At 47.5% G+C, this 18,827-nt stretch overlaps 1 protein-coding gene across 1 annotated transcript in view; it reads right to left on the bottom strand.

Annotated features, from left to right (window-relative positions):
- The window catches only part of TMC7 (transmembrane channel like 7), a 49,077-nt gene extending 33,128 nt beyond the window's left edge, over positions 1 to 15,949 (bottom strand). The window contains exons 1-2 of the mRNA XM_036098964.2: positions 15,767 to 15,949; positions 878 to 1,121 (exon numbers count right to left, since the gene is read on the bottom strand). Of these exons, the coding sequence (XP_035954857.1) occupies positions 878 to 1,121; positions 15,767 to 15,833 (311 nt within the window). The 5' untranslated portion in view covers positions 15,834 to 15,949. The remainder of the gene's footprint in view (positions 1 to 877; positions 1,122 to 15,766) is intronic.
- Positions 15,950 to 18,827: the final 2,878 nt, after the last annotated feature.

Genomic DNA, 18,827 nt, shown 5'->3' with positions numbered 1-18,827 from the left:
AATCATGACAATGATCAGGAAAGTGTCATCAAGCCTCAGCATCAAATAAAACCCCAGCCGAGAGGATGTGGAAGACCTGGAGCCCTCATACACTGTTGGTGGAAATGTACAATGGTGTGGCCACTAGGAAAAACAGTCTGGATATTCCTCAACACGTTAAACACAGAATTAACCATTATGACTGGGCAATTCCACTCCTAGGTGGATACCCCCAAAGAACTGAAAACAGGGTCCCAAACAAAAACTTGTACATAAATGTTCATTACAGCACTATTCACAATAGCCAAAAGGTGGAAACAACCCAAATGTCCACCAACAGATGAACGGACAAACAGAACATACATATCCATCCATACAATGAAATATCATTCAACCATAAAAAGGAATGACTATCATGTACTGATACATGCCATAACTTGGATGAACCTTGAAAACATCATGCTAAGTGAAAGAAGCCAGTTATAAAAGGTCACATATTGTATGATTCCATTTACCTGAAATGTCCAGAATGGCAAATCTAGAGACAAAGAGTAGATCAGAGGTTGGCAGGGGCTGAGGGGAGGGGAAGCAGGGAGGGACTGCAGACAACAATGAGGTTCTGGGGGGGTTGCAGAGCCAGAAGATGGAAGGAGCCTGGGTCCCTGAATGACTGCAAAGTTCCCCTTTGATCTGAACCCAGGACTTTTATGTGAACAAGAAATAAACTTCTAATACATTGAGCTACTACATGTTTGGGTAACTTTGTTGCTGCAGCTTGGCTGACCCTAAGTAATACATTTCTAAGTACGTGAACTCTTCAGGAAATGCATTCCATGCATAAAACACACCTCTGCCCAAAACATACATCAGATGCCTTCTAGATGGCCACCGAACAAACCTTAGCCTCCGCTTCTCAGAGATGTTCAGTGCATACTTCCGAATCGATTGGCTATTGAGGTTTTCGGTGATTCCTCCCTCCAGCTGGGAGCTGTAAGAGTCTGTCGGCTTCAGCAAAGTGCCACTTTGCTTGTCTCGGGAAAGAATGGTCGTCCTCTTGCGTGCAATGGACCGATAGCTTGGCAATTCTTGAAGGAAATTCACAGGTGGAGAAGAAAAGCCACTGGAGTCCAAAGAGAGGTTCTCTGGGCAAGAAAGAAAAAAAAGAGAACCATCAGTAACCACAGTGAGCTTGGGAGCCAATAAAAAAAAAATCTTTTTTTTGCCTACCTAAATCATGCAGACGGTCACTAGTCTGCGCCCCTGACAAAATCATTTGTACCTTCATTATTCTATTTACCAGGATGGTGCTCAGGACAATGCCATCATCTGCAAATGGGTTCACTTTCAGCAGCTGCATGTGCAAATATGCTTTAGGTTACATGACATCTGAGTTCTAGTGTTTGGATGCAGCCACCAGCTAAATGTGTGACCTCGGCCAGTTATCTAAACTCACCTACATTTGTCAGATGGGACTAGTACTATTTGCCCCAACTATCTTCCCAAAGTGTGGGCTATAATGATGTATAGGATAAAATTCCGAAAAGCATAAAGCATTATGCAAATGTATAATGACACCATCAACAGCAACAATAATAATAATAGCATTGACAGAGCACTTCCTGTGCACCAGGCACTGTGTTAAGAGCTTCACACGCACTCATGGATCTGGGCTGGCCGTGGGATCTGCTCGGACCAACAGAATGCAGTGGAAGTAATGCTGGCCAGTTCTAAGCCTTGCCAGCTTCGGCTGCTCTCTGGATCCCAGCTGCTGCCATGTAAACAAGCCCAAGCTGACTTGCTGAAGGATAAGACCATTGGAGCAGGGACGATCGCCCCAGCTGAGACCATCCAGGCTGGCCTGCAGCCAGCTGTCACTCAGCTGACCGTAGATGCTCACACATACTGAGGTAGGTACTATTATCAGTCCCATTTTACAGATGAGAAAATAAAGTTGATGGGTTGCCCAACCCCATGCCCAGGTCCTAAAAGCTCTGCGTGGTCAGATTCTTGTCTGTGTCTGCAGTTCCTCAAGCTCTCTGCCCTCCAACCACATATTTTTTAGGATCTTTCAGATACGAAGATGGGCCCTGTTTCCTCCTCCTCAGAGCCTTTGCATATGCTGTTCCCTCTGCCTGGAATGAACTTGCCACACCTATTTATCCTATTAGCTCCTACTCACACGTCACTTCCTCAGGGAAACCGCCCCTGCCCCACGGCACTATGACCGGTACCTTGTTACATTTCCCCACACACACACTAAGTCCTTTACAGCACATCACAATTTGTAAATAAATACATAATATTTGTAAATAAGTGTCTTTGTGTGACTGTGTGAGTACATCTGTCTCCTCCAGGAGACTGGAAATTCTCCAAAGGCAGGGACTGTGATGATGTCTTCACCACTGCACCCCAGGACCTAGCACCATCCTTGATTCAGAGAGGAATTCAATAAATGCTCATTGGATGGATGGATGGATGGATGGATGGATGGATGGATGGATGGGAAGATGGATGTGTGGGTGGATGGATGGGAAGATGGATGGTTGGATGGATGGATGGATGGATGGATGAATGGATGGATGATATTACTAATTAGCTCATGCTTAACCTGTGAGTGGGGGCGCTGAAAACAGAACCAGGTCTGCCTGACAAAAATCTGTATTTGCTCTACTACATCATGCCACTGCTGGAGGCCAAGTTTTGCTGAGCCTTATGCAGTGGTCTAAGAAGGAAGGGCCTTCCATTGAAGTTGAAGGACACTACTTTCAAGATGGGTTTTATGCCTGATCCAATTTTAGTTGTGGAAAGACTACCTTGAATGGAGACAGGACACAGGGAGAGGCAGTAGGAAACAGTCATAATTACCTAAGTAATTACCCCCATAGGCAGCAAAACTTTTAAGACTTAATATTAGATGCTAAATTGCTTGGGTTTGAATCCTAGCTCTGTTGATAATTAGCGTGTGTGTCTTTGGGAAAGTTACTTAAACCTCTGAACTTCAGTTTCCTTATCTCAAATACTCATTCATTCAACAAATATATCTACCATGTGTCCGATCTGGAGTTAGAGATACTGCCATGAACAAAACAAATGCCCTATTCACATGGCACTTATATTTTGAGGCGGGGGAGGGGAAGATTAGACAGTAAATAGGTGATGAATATTATGCCAGGAGGTGATAAGTGCGAAAACAAAAACAGAGTGGGGTAAGGAGACAGGTGATAGGCGGAGTGCACCGGTTCTGAGAAGGTGGGTCAGGTATGGTCTCTGTACTAAAGTAAGCTGAGGCTGAATAGAGGGCATGAGCCCTATGGATATTTGGGGAAGAGCATCCCAGGAGAGGGAAACAGCAAGTGCAAAGACCCTGAGGCAGGGGTGTGTACGGCATGCTTGAGGAAGAGCATGGAGGTCTATGTGACTAGAGGAGAGTGAATGAACAGGAGCCTCATAGGCTCTGTTGTTGCCGACCTCCAATGAGCCACATCAGCCCCTCTGCAGTCCCCTCGAATCTGGGGACTGCAGAGGTGTGACTTGCTTTAGCCAAGACTGCAACAGAAATGTTGCTCTGCCAATTCGAGCCTCAAGCCTTAAAAGGGCCTGGAAGTTCTCACTTTTGTGCTGTTGGGACCCCAAGGCTGACGTGTAAGAAGTCTGGCAATGTTGCTGGGACAACCATGTGGAGAGGAAGAGGCCCCAAGTGTCCAAGGAAGAGACCCAAGGAAACAGTGGACAGCGAGAACCAAAGTCTCTGGCTCTGACCCCAGTGAGCTCTTGCAGCCAGTCCCCAGCCCTTGGGTCATCCTCATGGAGTGCCCCCATGGGTACGAAGAGGCCTTCTGGAAGCTGCAGACCCAACAGACAGGACATGCAGCAGAGCAAACCATCTCTTCTGTGCCCTGCTGATTTCCCGGCGCACAGAGTCAGCAGAAACAATAAAACAGGGTAAGCCATCACGTTTGGAGTAGTGTGCTAACAACAATAGGTAACTGGGGCAGGGAGCAAGGAAAAGCAGAGGTTAGAGAGGTGCCTGGGGCCAGACTGAGTCAGACTCTGTGGGCTGGGTATGACGCTTGGATGTGGCAGACTGAAGGCTCGGAGCCGAAGCCCGTCGAGATCTGACCACATTTTCAAGGATCACCCTGGAGGCTGCCTGGCCAAGCACGGGACCCACCCACAGGGGCCAGCCTATGAGCAGTGAAGGCAACCACATGGGGAGAAAGGCAACCAGCACAGGCCCTGGCACGCAGCGGGCTCCATAAATGTACTTACAGCTAACAGGAGGAGGGAGGGCTGGGGAGGGGGAAACCAGCCAAGGCCTCGCTCTCTGAGCTGGAGTCTGACAGAGCAGATTTGGAACGTTGGCCTCTCTGATGAGCATGTTCAGACACAACGGTCAGCTGTCTCACTGCAGATGACACACAGACACGCGCCTGGAACCCTGCCAGTTGCCGGCGAATCTCACTCAACCTTCCATTTCCCTGCCCCTGCGCACCGTGCGGATATGATCCACTTCCATCAGTAACAGCGGCTCCCTAGAGCCAACGTGGTGGGTGGGGCGGGCGGGGGCCTAGAGGCTAAAGGGTCCGGGCCCTGGCTGGAGGCCACTCCTTCTGGACAGCAACAAAGAGCTCTTATTAACCTCAAACAAAGGTCTTTGAATATGGAGCAGCACTGACCCAACTGAATATTCAGCAACTGTAGGGTCAGGGACCAAGGGCGGGAGCTGGAGCCTGGGCTGGCTTGTCACCCACTAGCCGGGCCACCCCGGGCGAGACAAGGACTGTCTCTGGGTCACATGTTTCTCGTCTCAGGAATGGGGTATATAATACCACGGACCTCATCAGCGTGATCATGAGGGTGGCGTTACAAACAAAACCAATAATATTAGCTAGGATTTACTGAGCACTTACCTTGTGCCAGGCTATTTGAGGTACTCAGCACGTGTCACCACACTTAATACTCTGAACTACTCTTTAAATAGAATCATCCCATTTTATGGATGAAGAAACTGAGGTTTGGAGAGGTGAAGGGCCTTGCCCACTCACCCAGCTAGTAAGTGTTGGAATGAGGACCCTCTCATGGGTCTTCCAAATGCCAAAGCTGAAGTTCTCAGCATGAAATGATTCGGTGGGCCATGGATTTGAAAGTGCTTTGTGAACACTAAAGATAGAAATTATTTCACTGTTCCTCCATACACTCCTATTCATGTTCCATAACAACAGTCCCTGGTGGAAAACTGTAGTTTCAAAATGGCCATCATCGAAGAGCAATGATTTTTCCTCTTCAGACGTTCTTGGGAAGTGCTTCATCTTCAAATAGAGAAAAAAAATCACAAGCAGACCTCTGAACACAGGCATCATTATCTCTATCACAAAGATCCACCTCCGCTCATTTTCATCTAGCACACGTCTGTCAAAGCATGACATCACCTGATTTCCCACGCCAACCTGCAGCGGGAGCCAGGGAAGGCTTCACGGCCCCGGCTTTTCAACAGGGAAACTGGGGCCCAGAGAAATGGCGGCTTGCCCCAGGCTTTGCCGTCAAGACAGACTCCCGGTTCTACCTTCTTAGAAAGACAGGTTGCATCATCTCTCAGAGCCTTGCTTTTCTCATCCTTAGAGAATAAGAATGTCTCATTACAGTTACTGTCAGATGTTCTCCCGAGTGGGTCCAGCTGAGATTGTTGTCAGCATGGCCAATGAAGTCCTGTGGTCAGTGTGTGGGCTGCCTGTTGGCCATTTGCATGGGAGGCAGGAGCGTTTTTGAGACACTGGGGGGCCTCCATCCAGGAATGTCTAGAATCTGTTGGCCACTGGAGCTGGATTTCAGCAATTAGGAGATTATTATTTAGGTGGGAGGATGACTGGGTAATTACAGGAGATGCGGGGGCAGGGGTGGGCATTAAGTACTTCTGATATCTGGCATTCTTCCAGGTTAAAGACAAAGTTAGTCTCTCTGAGACTTAAAGCAGTGTCTTGCTCATGGAGAGCCCTCCATCTGAAGGATGAATGAATGAATGAATGAATGGGCAGAGGGGAAACCTGGAGAGCATCCTTAGGTCCCAACTTTCTTGGCAGCTCTTTCCACAGGTCACGAGATCCTATCCATAGGCACGAACACTCCCAGGATGTGGGCACAGGCCAGCTGTGATCTAAATGGGACTAAAACCACCACCAGCCTCCCTCGAGTGCCTGCCAAGAACCTAGCCCAACCATATTTGGCACTGGGCTCACTTCAGGGTTTTCTTCCCACTTGCAGAATCATGGAAACTCCTGGCAAGAAGGGACCTTCTGGGTCATCTGGTTCAGGCCTCTCGCCAGCTGCTGGGGGAATGAGTTCTGTTTGACAAATTGCATGGAGCCCTTCTCTGCGCGAGGCTCTAGAGAGGAGGAAGGTTTACAGACTTGCTTCCTGCCTCAACGACCTTTCACTCACTCTTTCAATCTTATCTCCCAAGTGCCCACCCCACTGCACTCATCCCTAATTCTGTCCTCCTCCCTAATTGTTCACTTGCACCTTGTCTCTGACCCTCTCCCTCCCCCCTTAGGACTAGCAATCTTCACGGGGACAGGGAGCCCATCTCTCTCCTGCACTGCTGAGTCCCCAGGGTCTAGCACAGAACTTGACACATGGTGGATGCTCAATAAACACCTGCTGAATGAATGAATGAATGAATGAATGAATGAATCTGGTGTGTGGGGTACGGGCAATGTTCGCTTACCTACCAGGCAGACCAAAGCATGCGTTTAGCACACCAGCAAAGCAGGGGCACCAAAAAGGGAGAAAAAGATTTAAGGAATTTAAGCACTGAATATTATTCTTTTCTATATGGATGATATATTTTTTTTCACAATTGAAAAAAAATTTTAAAGGAGAAAAAATAAGCTGGCAAAAAATAATGACTGGGATGTTGACCATATATGATATCCTTCCTTTTTAAGGTACTTCACACAAATGAGCCCTGTTAGAAGCGTGCTTTGCTGTTATTTCTCAAGAAATGCTCAAATGGCTCATGCACATCCTGTGTGAGATTACCAATAAGGCAATGTAGACATTGATTTCAGAACTTTTTGGACTTCTTTCCACTCATATTCTTTGACATTGTTTTTATTTTGGATGCTAACTGGCGTACCTCAAGTAATTTGTGCTCACAGCTCACCCTAACCCTAACCCAAGGGTTCACAGTCGAGGGGATCTAGTTGAAGCTGCTAGGACATCTCCACCAAGTGGTCCAAGGCCTGAGTTTTATCACTGCCCTCCTCCTGGAAAGGCCACACACCTGCCCATCCATCCATCCATTCAGTCGCTCACTCAAAAACATTTACTGAGCAACTGCTATGTGCCAGCCAAGCATTGTTCTAAGACTGGGACATAGCCTTGAATATGACACACAAGTTCCCTTGCCTTCATGGGACTTAACATTCTAGCCAGAGGAGACCGACGGTAAACAAGTTAGGAACAATATATTTCAGATGCTGAGAGTGTGTGGAGAAAAATAAGGCAGGGATGGGTTAGAGCAAAGCCTACAGGAAGGGAGGGAAAGAGCCATGTGGCTATCTGGGAGAAGAGAGCATCCAAGGGAGAGAGAGGAGCAAGTGCAAAGGCCCTGAGGCAGGACTGTGCCCAGTCAGTTCAAGGAACAAGAGGGAGGCCAGTGTGGCTGAAAGAGAGTCAGCAGAGAGGAGAGTGATGGGGTAAGAGTTCTGGGGAGAAACAGATATCTGTGGGCCATGGTGAGGACTTTGGCTTTTAGTCGAGTAAGGTGGGAGCCATGAGGGGTTTTGAGCAGCGGAATGACATAATCTGACTCAGATTTAACAAGATCTCTCTGGCTGGCCCTGTGGCTATTTCTGTCCCTGAGCTGCACAGGTTGGCATGGCTATATCCCATGCCAGGGCATCATGTGTCACGCTGCACTGTCCTTTTGCAACGAGAGAAATGTTCTGTATCTGCACTGTCCAGTATGGTGACCACCAGCCACACGTGGCTACTGAGCAATTGAAATGTGGCTGGTGAGACTAAGGAAATGAATTTTTAACTTTATCAGACTTTATTAAATTTATATTTGCATAGCCCCATGTGGCTAGTGGCTACTGGATTGGACAATGTAGAGAGGCCTCATTCTTCGGAGTCCAAAGCCTAGTCTGAGAGGGGAGGATCCAAGGGCCTTGGGAGCCTCTTCCATCTGCCAGTCCGGGAGGACCTGTATGAGTCACACCACCTGGCACCTGGGTGGGGCCTAGGGACTGGCTGGGTCCAAGGCTTTATGACCAGATGAGCAGAGTTCAAGAGGAGTGACTAACTGGGTAATCAGAGTGACTCTGGGCCCTGAACCCGAGTCTCCCGGTTTTCAAGTGGGTGGAGCATCCAGGGGGCTATCTGTGGAGCAATCACTGTGATTCTGTCTGAGGAGGAGACAGACAGAGTGGTTAAGAGCACCGCCTCCAAAGCCCACTGCCTGGATTCAAATCCCGGGTCCACTTGCTACCTTGTTGACCATTCCATGCCTCAGTTTTCCCACCTGTAAAATGGTGACAGGAGTTCCCACCTGACAGGACCATCCTGAGGATTAGACGGTTACTATTTGCTTAGAAAAGAGGTCAACAAACCTTACAATTTCCTTACTATTATCACTCAGTCTCTTGTCGTAACTACTCATCTCTGCCATTGTTGCAGGAAAGCAGCCATAATCCATAAGTGAATGGGCATGATTGTGCTCTAATAAAACTTTATTTATAAAAATAGGTGGCAGGCTGGATTTCGCCCATGCGTTGTAATTTGCAGACCCCTGGCTTAGAGCAGTGCCTGGCACATTGTGCTATACATCCAGTTATTTACTAATGAACTCAATGTACAGAAAGATTTCATATTTGCTGTGAGGGATCTTCCTATGGACCACGCTACTCCTTATGTGGAGTGTTTATCTTCCTTGGCCACGATTTCTCCAAAAAAGATTTCCAACATTTCTGGAAGCAACAACAAAAACAACTAGACTTTACTGAGCATTTACCACGCACCGTGATTACGCCAAACCCTTTACATACTTAGCTTCTGTGATCCTCACCATCACTTCACCGCATGGGTCCTTCTTGGGTGTTACCTTCATTTGGCAATATAGAAAGTTCAGAGAAGAACTTTGCCCAAGGTTGAGCCAAGGTCTGACACCCATGGCAATTAGCATGGCGCCTGGAACATCTTAAATCAAATACACATCTGTCAAATGAACACACGGACACACTGCGTCTAGAGTCACAACATTAATGTCCTTCTGTTTCAGTAGCTTGTCAGTAACTTCTAAGAGCCTCAGTTTCTGGGGCGGGCGGGGGGAGGGATAAAATGGGCAAATCACACTTCCTGAGTTGCTGTGAGTAATTCAAGAAACCTACCCAGTTGAGTCCAAAGTCAAACTGCTGACCGGGGCTGACCAGATCCTCAGGAACTGGCTCCTGCCTGCCTGACCTCATTCCCTCTCCTCCTCTAGGCTCCAGCCTGAGCCCTCCTCAAATACACCATCGTGCCCACCTCCACCCGGTGCTCTTGCTGGGCCCAGAAGTCTGTACCTCAGAGAGACCACTCTGACCACCTCAGCTAAGTAGGCCCTCCCCCTCTCTAGCTCATCACCCCTTTATTTCCTTCTCAGCAGGTATGGTTAGCTGTTAACTACCCTATTTTCCTCTACCTGTTCAGCGAATGTTTCCCCTGCTTGACCAGACGCTTCCTGAAAGCATGTCTCTGGCCCTGTCTCTCTCACTACTTGGGTTCCTCGCCTGGTACTGGGTCATGTCAGGCAGGTCAGTTCTCTTCCTCCTCCTCCTCCTGCTGGTGGGGTGGCGGGGGGAGCCCCACCGAAGGTCTGGGTAGTCCCACACTCAAACAAAGCTCCTTTATAAAGCAACCAGATTGCAACAAAGCTACAACACTGAAAAGTCATTTCCCCCTTTTATCCCTCTAAATTCTTCACTTCCTGAAAAAAAAACACAAAAACAAAAAAAGCCACCAAGGGCCTTTGGGCCTAATCTGGCCTGAGTTGCTGGGCAGAGCTCACTCAGCCTCTTCAGACAGAGGGGAAAAAACAACTCAAGTCAGATGGCTGGCTGGCTGGCTCACCAGAGAACCACTGTGGCCTTGTGTGGTCTTTCGTGGCCTGTGCAGTCTCCGGCTGCGTCCAGACCTGCAGAAGATCCCTCCTTCCCGGGACACCTTTAGCGACGAGTGACCCTGACCCATGGGCTTAGCCGATGAGGGGAAGAAAATAAACACTACAGGATCAATGGTTACTTGTCTTCCAGTTTAAGACAATGTGTCAGACTAAAACAACCCAAATAGTTGTTAACTATATAACTGATAGCGTAACCCCAGAAAGTGTAGGTATACAACACATGAAGTCATCAAGTCTTACAATATTAAGGCTAGAGAAGGCCCAAATAATAATAATATAATAATAATAGCAACAGTACCATTTGAGTGCTCAGAGCCTGCCAGGTGTAATGCTAAGTCTTCAACATGCTTATCTCATTAAACCCTCGTAGAAACTGGGGCGCCTGGGTGGCTCAGTCGGTTAAGCCGCCGACTCTAGATTTTGGCTCAGGTCATGATCTCAGGGTCGTGACACTGAGCCCCGAGTGGGGCTCCGGACTCAGTGGGGAGTCTGCTTGGGATCCTCTCCCTCTGCCCCTCCCCCCACAGTGCTCCGTTGTATGCATATGCACACTTCTCTCTCTAAAATAAATAAATAAATCTTAAAAACAAAAAATCCTCTCAGCGACCCTAGCAGATAGGGGGATGATTATCCCCATTTCACAGAGAAGAAAACGGAAGGTCAGAGGGGTAACAGGACTTGCTCAAGGTCACACACCTGGTAATCGGCCACGTTGGGAATTTGTACACGGGCTGGGCAGGTTTCATAAAAACTGTCAGATGTCTTCTTTATTTACCTTAAAACAGAACAAAAATAAAAAACAAACCAGATCCCAGCCCCCCCCCCGCCCCCGGCCCAAGAGAAGGAGTCTAAAGAGGCTGTTTAGTTTTATCCCTTTACCCTCCCTTCACCCTTCCAAGTGTTCCTGCTCCCAAAGCCCAGACCAAGTCCCACCCAGTGGAAAATGGGGTCAATGCAAATACAGTCACCCTGCCCCCAGTGCTGCCCCTTGACGAGGAGAGAGGAGAGGCGAGTGGTTCTGAAGCCATCGCATAAGTTGCAATCCTGTCCGGCCGTGACATAATGACAATCAGTCCATCTTGGTTGAGTCACTTGGGTTCCCCCGATGAACAATGGGATAATGGTCACAGCAAACCCTCACATAAGGGTTAAGAGTCCCTGAGTTTGGCCAGTCCTTGAAAAGTTAAGCACAGAATGACCATAGGATCCAGTGATTCCACTCCTAAGTATATACCCAAGAAGGCTGAAAACAGATGTTCAATCAAACACTTGTACCCAAGTGCTCACAGTAGCATTTTTCTTTTTTTTTAGATTTTTTTTTTTTTTAAAGATTTTTCATTTATTTATTTGACAGAGAGAGGGAACACAAGCACGGGGAGTGGGAGAGGGAGAAGCAGGCTTCCCGCTGAGCAGGGAGCCCGATGCGGGGCTCGATCCCAGGACCCTGGGATCATGACCTGAGCCGAAGGCAGACGCTTAATGACTGAGCCACCCAGGCGCCCCAGCATTTTTCCTAATAGTCAAAAGATGGAAACAATCCAAATGTCCATCAATGGATGAATGGACATACAGATGGTAGGATAACCATACGACGGAATACTATTCAGCTATAAAAAGGAATGAAGTACTGATACACGCTACAACATGGACAAGCCTCGAAAACATTATTTACGCTAAGTGAAGAAGTCAGTCACAAACGGTCATGCTATTGTATGAGCTCATTTATATGCAATGTCCGAAATAGGTACATCCATAGAGAAGGAATGCAGATTGGTGGTAGCCAGGGGCTGGGCAGAGGGGGGGAATCAGGGAGTGATAGCTTAATGGGCACAGGTCTTCCTTTGGGGGTGAGGAAAATGTCCTTTCCTCACCCCCAAAGGGGACACTTCCAAGTGGTTGATTTTGTTATGTGAATCATAACTCAATTTAAAAGTCACTGACTACGAGCTAGTTGAAGATGATCTAGGATGAAGGATTTACCGAATGGTATATGATAAACGTTTGGTAAACGGGAAAAGCCACCAAAAGTCATTCCATGCAGTAAACACAGAACATGCCAGGAACCAGGGGGCTGAGGGACCGGGGGTGGGCAAATGCCCCCTGGGGGGTGCCTGAGATAGGGTGGGGTCTTTGCCTCTTGGAGGAGGTGACACTCAAGCTGAGATCAGGCAGAGGAATAATGACTGCAAGACCTGAGGAGGAGAACACTGGAAGGGACCAGTGGGTAGCTGTGGCCTGGGGGGCAAGGAAAAGCAGCAGGGCTCAGGAGAGGTAGCCAGGGGCCGGCTCAGAGAGGCCCCAGAAGGTGGTCTTGCAGCTTTTACTCCTGTCAGAACCTTCACTTATAGTGGTGGAAACTGAGGCAAATCACTGTCTGAACTTAGGTCTGTTCCATTCTAAAATCCCTGCTCTTAAAAATGATATAACTCAAGAGAAGCAAGAATACAGCTCAACGGATACTTGGACAGGGTGAGGCCAGTGGGCCATGTGGACATGGAGCAGGGACAGAGAGTCCAGCTTGCAAGAGGGGAGGCAGTCAGGGAAGGCTTCCAGGAGGAAGTGACGCCGAATTGAAAGAGGAGAAGTATGCCTTATAATGGAATAAGGTAATGAATGGCACCCACGGCACAGGGAACATAAGGGGCTTCAAAGGCTCTAGAAGCATCATGGGGCCAAATCATGAAAGGCATCTACTCAATTAATATTTACTGAAGGCCTACTATGCACCAAGCACTGCACTAAGCATGGGGACATGATGGTGAGCCAAACAGGCCCAGCCCTTGTTCTCCTGGGGCTGATCATCTAGTAGGGAACAGGGACGTTAATAACAACAGTTAACACGTGGTGCTGTGGCAGCCAGTCTCCACGGTGGCTCCCAGTGATCCTCTCCCCCTAAATGCCCTGACATTCACACCCTTCATGGGTCCTTTCTACACTGAACAGGGTGACCCATGTGACCAATAAGGTATTGCAGAAATAACAAGGTGTGATCTCCAAAAGCAGATGATAAAAGACATCACGCCTTCTTCTATACTCTCTCCTGGATCACATGCTCCAGGGAAAGCCATGTCCATGGGGCACTCAAGCAGCCTCTGCAAGGTCCATATAGAGAGGCTTCCTACCAAAAGCCAATGTCAATTTGTCATCCCTATGAGCAACTCATCTTTGGAAGGGATCTGCGGCCCCAGGCAAGCTTTCAGAGGACTGCATCCCTGGCCCACATCATGAATCCAACCTCGTAAGAGACCTTGAGCAAGAACCAGATAGGTCATCCCCAAATTCCTGACTTGCAGAAACTGTAAGATAAGAAGTGATTATCACTGTTCTAAGCCTCTAAGTTTGCGGATAATTTGTTACACAGCATAGATAACTAATATAAGTACTTACCAAGTTTTTTTGTGTTAACTCTCTTAATCCTTACATTGACCCCCTGAAGTAGATACTATCATGACTTCCATTTAATACATAAGGAAACTGAGGCACAAAGCACTTAAGCACTTTGCCCAAAGACAAGACCAGGGCATGGAAAATGAGGATTTGCATCTGGGAACCCAGAGGCCAGATTCTCAACCTCTACACTATAGCTGTCAGTGTGGCCTTGGGTATACTTCATTCACCCATTCATTCATTCATTCATTCAACACATATTTATCATCTACTATGTGCCAGACACTGTTCTAGGTCCTAGGAGAAGACAAAGTCCCTGCTTTTCATGGCACCTACATTCTAGAAGGAGAGACAGCTAATAGACAAGCAAACAATCAAACCAGATGACTTCAGATGGTGGTAAGTGCTTTGAAGAAATAAGCAAGGAAACTAGTCAGGGGAAGGGAGCTAGGGGTGCTTCTTCAGACAAGGAGGCTCCAGAGATCTGCATTTCTGAGGTGACATTTGAGCAGAGATCTGACAGGAGGAAGAAGAAGCTGCCATAAGAAGATCAAAGAGACATGTAGTCCAGGCAAAGAGAACAGCTGGTGCAAAGGCCCTGAGGCAGTAACTGTATGTTGGAGGAATGGAAAAGCAGCAAGGGTAGCTGGAGCTGGACAGGTTAAGGGAGAGTCGTAGGTGATGAGGGTCTAGAAAGGTGAGCTGGGATGGAATCACCAGGCCTTACCAGGCACCACATTAAAGCCTGGAGTTTAGTCTGAGCACAATGGGAAACCACTGGGAAGTTTTAATTTAAGAAGGGGAGCGATATGATCTGTTTTATCATTTAGAAGGATGCATATTTCCCAATCTGTAAACCAGAACCCCTTTGTCTCCTGCCTGGCTCCAACTGTCCTCCCATGATGTCCATACAGCAGGCCACCATTTACAAAGTACAACAAAGTTACAAATGCGGTCCCTTCTGAGCCTCCCAGCCATGTTGGTGGATACAAGTTCACAAAGCATCATTTGTGCAAGGGACAGGGAAGACCTTTTAGTCAGAGGGGCCAGTTATGACACTTCTAAAAAAGATGCTTAGAGAGTCTCCTTTAACACCCAGCAAAGATCCAAGATAGATGAATCTCATCTGTAGGGAAACCAGGGTCAGCATCTTAAATGTGATGGATTGTGCTAAAATAAGAGGAAGATAAATGGAAGCCAACTAGAAAAATACTTGAATGGCTATCATTGAAAGGCTGAAGTTGAGCTGACACCAGCACTATTAATAATGAGCTAGAAAATAATTAGCATCGAACGGAACTTGACTTCTGTTTTCTGATTCCTGAGCAAGTTCCCAGGGTTTGGATCTCTTTAGATGTCTTTCTTCTTCTTTTTCTCCTTCTAGATGTAGAGAACAATCCAATCAGAAGGGCCCAATGCCCAAATCTACACTCATGGTTTACTATAAATCCTTGTAACAAAACTTCTATTCTCAAATTGAAATAGAGGAAACGCTGCTTATAAAACTCACAGCAGGGTCTTGTGTTTTGTTAAAGGGCAAATGTAAGATGGGAATGCTATAAGGAAGCGCGCCTAGGTGCTGGTAACTTTTCTGTCTCGACTGGGTGGCAGTTGTACATGTTTATGTAAAAATTCACAGAGTTTACACGTCACTGTAAGTTTCACTCAGTAAAAAAGGACAAAGATTGTAACACTTGGCTGGCTACCATTTTTTGTGCCTTTCTACGTACCAGGCGGTGTGGTAGGCACTTCACAAATTTTTCTCTCAACTGATCCCACCACCACCCTCGTCCCATTTTACTGCCGAAGAATCGGAGGCTCAGAGAAGGCAAGCCACTTACCAAAGATCACACAGCAATAAACAGCCCAGGCAGAATTCTTTTCCAAGTCTGTCTAACTGTAAAGCCTGAAATGTCTGGGAGGCAGGCACCTCGTGGCAGAATGGTAGGGCTGGCGGGGCTCTCACACTCTTTTTCAGTTAACAGATAAGGGATCCCTAGAGCAGTAACGGGAAGGCACCACACGGTCGGGACTCCCACTCTGATGCTTCTTTGGGAGAGGGCAAGCGCCCTCGGAATTGGGCGAGGATGGGTTGCAGAAGGGAGACCAGGAGAAAGAGAGATCCGCTTTCCCCCAAAGCCAGGAGCGCCCGGCGCGGGCAGGTGGCGAGGGGCTGGGCCCGCTCCAAGCCCCGGGCAGCTCGCCCGCCGGCCGCCGGGAGCGCGGTCCCCGCCGCCCTACCTGGGTGGATGAAGGGCTGCCTGCTGCGCCTGCCTGGCGGGAGCGCACTGGCGCTGGACTCGCTCATGGCTACGCCCCGCGCCCCCGACAGGCCGCCGGAGACCCGCTCCGAACGCCGCCGCCGCCGCCGCCGCCAGCTCCCGGAGCCGAAATTCCAGGTTCCGGCGCGGACGTCACAGAGGCCGGGGCGGGGCGCGGCGCCGAGGCGGCCCTTTCCCCGCGCGCCGCCGCCGGACCCCCGGGGGCCCAGGCGCGGGGTGGGAGTGCGGCGGGCGGTGGGAGCAGGGATCCGAGACACGGCGGAGCCGCAGGCCCGGGCAGGCTCCACCCAGCGGCCGAGAGAAGGGGCGACCTCCCGGATGTCTTACTAAATTTAAGAAGGGTTATTAATAAAAATAACCGGGACCCTGAACAAGTGTATCTAGTAAGTTACCATTTGGGTCCAAAAAGTTGGGTGGGGGGAGAATATTTGTACAGGTTTGTAAATGCGGGTGGGGAGCTGGGAGGCTCAGCGCGGTGCAAGGGAGGACGTCACCACCTAATGAGTTTGTGTTATAAATTTCACACCATATCCATGTTTCATCGCCAGACGTCTATCCATGGCCAGTTTCAAACAAAATTAAAAGTAATTGCCGAGTATAAATAAATGTAAAATGATTAAGTAAATGTAGTTCTATGTGCATTTGTATATAAGTAATTGCCAAATTAAATAAATAAATGGGGAAGTGTAGATAAATCTCCTGTGCAGCATTCCGGATAATTTATATATAGATACTTCAAGGAGGTGGAGCCTAACTCTCCACTCTAAATGGGGGCTGCACACTGTGATTTCCTCCCAAACAGGGCAGCATGGGTGGGAGGGCAAGTAACTTTACCTGAGAAATGCTTGGCAAACACTTTCTCAGACAGACTTTCAAGGTCAACACCCACAGTGATAAGTCACGTTGATGGTATGCACTCCTGGTATGATGTGATGAGAATTACACTACCTGTGGGGTCTCTGTCCCCAAAACCTGTCACCCTAGTCCAATCATAAGAAAACATCGGACAAACCCGACACGTGAGACATTCTAACAGGATACCTGGTTACTACTCCCCCAAATTGTCAAGTTCATCAAAAAACAGAGTGAGTCTGAGAAACTGTGAACAGCTAAGAGCCTAGGGAGACATGACCCCTGTAAGTGTAGCAGGGATGGGGAAGGGTAGGGATGTGGAACCAAAAAAAAGGAGCACCTACTGGGGCGCCTGGGTGGCTCAGGGTCCTAGGATCAAGCCCTACATCCGGCTCCCTGCTCAGCGGGAAGTCTGCTTCTCCCTCTCCCTCTCCCCCTGCTTGTGTTCCCTCTCTCGCTGTGTCTCTCTCTGTCAAATAAATAAATAAAATCTTTAAAAAAAAAAAGGAGCACCTAAGCAAATCTGAATAAAGGATGGACTTTAGATAATAAGAATGTGTCAATATTGGTTCATCTATAGTGAAAAATGTATCATAGTGAGGTAAGATAGTAGTAATCAGAAACTGAGTCTGGGGTGTATGGAAACTATGTACTATTCTCTTTGTACCATTCTCTGTATGGAAACTCTGTACTCCCTGGGCTATTTTCTGTAACTCCAAAACTGTTCCAAAATAGAAAATTTATTTATTTTTTTTACAGTAATGGCTTGGCTCAAAATAAAGACTATTTTTATTGCAGTTAAGGGTGGGGTCACTGGGTTTCCCTTTTGAACCTAGTTTCCTATTATTCCCTGAGTGAGCTGGACCACGTGCCTCTACTTCTCTGAGCCTCTGTTTTTTTCACCTGTAAAATGAGGATATATTACTAGGTCCTGGTCTGTAGTGAGATTACTCACCTGAAATGCCTGGCAGAACGTTTGGGGGAGCAGGGGAATCCTAATCTCGATGCCAATAGCATACCTACACAAAAGAAAATCCAAACAAAGATATAAATGATTTTTTAAAGATTTTATTTATTTATTTGAGAGAGATATAAATGAAAAAGTAAAACCATAGAGGTACTAAAAAAAGAAAAAGGAAGTTTTTTTTTAAAAAAGTATCACCGAGGATGCCTGGATGGCCCAGTGGGTTAAGCGTCTGCCTTTAGCTCAAGTCATGATCTCAGGGTCATGGGATCGAGTCCTGCATTGGGCTCCTTGCTCAGCGGGGAGCCTGCTTCTCCCTCTGTCTGCCGCTCCCCCTGCTTGTGCTCTCTCTCTCTCTCTGACAAATAAATAAAATCTTTTTAAAAAGGGGGGGGTGCCTCGGTGGCTCAGTCGGTTAAGCGTCTGCTTTGGCTCAGGTCATGATCCCAGGGTCCTGGGATCGAGTCCCTTGTGGGGCCCCCTGCTCAGCAGGGAGTCTGCTTCTCCCTCTCCCTCTCTTGCTCTCTCTCTGTCAAATAAATAAAATATTTAAAAAAAAAAAAAATGTATCACTGAGGGGAAGCCCTTACTGAGTTTGACCCAAACCCAGAAGCCAAAGAAGCATGTTAAATCCAACTACATAAAAATTTAAAATTCTGCACCACAAGCAATGACATATGTACAAGGATGTTCTTTGCAATGTTGTTTATAATAGCAAAAGACAGGAAGCAGTCTAAATCTCTGTATGTAGGAGGCTGGTTAAATAAATTTTGACACCTACGTCCAGCTATTATATAGCTCTATAAATAGACATATAGGAAATTCTGCATAGAGAAGTATATAATTGACAAAAGCAAGATGTAGAAGAAGTGTATTAGGTAAGCTACCATTTGGGTAAAAAAAGTTTATGTCTGTAAATGCATAGACTATCTCTAAACAAGAGTGGGGGGTATTTAGTGATTATCATTTTTTTTTTTTTGTACTGCATAGATGTATTACCTATATGTACGTGTTTGTATTTTTTTAAATTACCTTTAAAGTTTGTGGAGTGTTGACAAATGATGGCTATTTCTATCATGAGGCAGTGCCTCCCTCATCCCCTCATCCCCTTGCTCATCAGAGGCCACCTCCCAGTCCCCAGTCCCAGCCTACAGATCCAGAAGGGGTTGGCAGAACCCAATGGCGTAAAGGGGATGGGGCGACC

This window comes from Halichoerus grypus, chromosome 6 (assembly GCF_964656455.1).
Source record: "Halichoerus grypus chromosome 6, mHalGry1.hap1.1, whole genome shotgun sequence".
Lineage (NCBI taxonomy): Eukaryota > Metazoa > Chordata > Mammalia > Carnivora > Phocidae > Halichoerus > Halichoerus grypus.
Note: the sequence above shows the minus strand (reverse complement) of the source record. Positions and strands in the feature narration are given on the sequence as shown.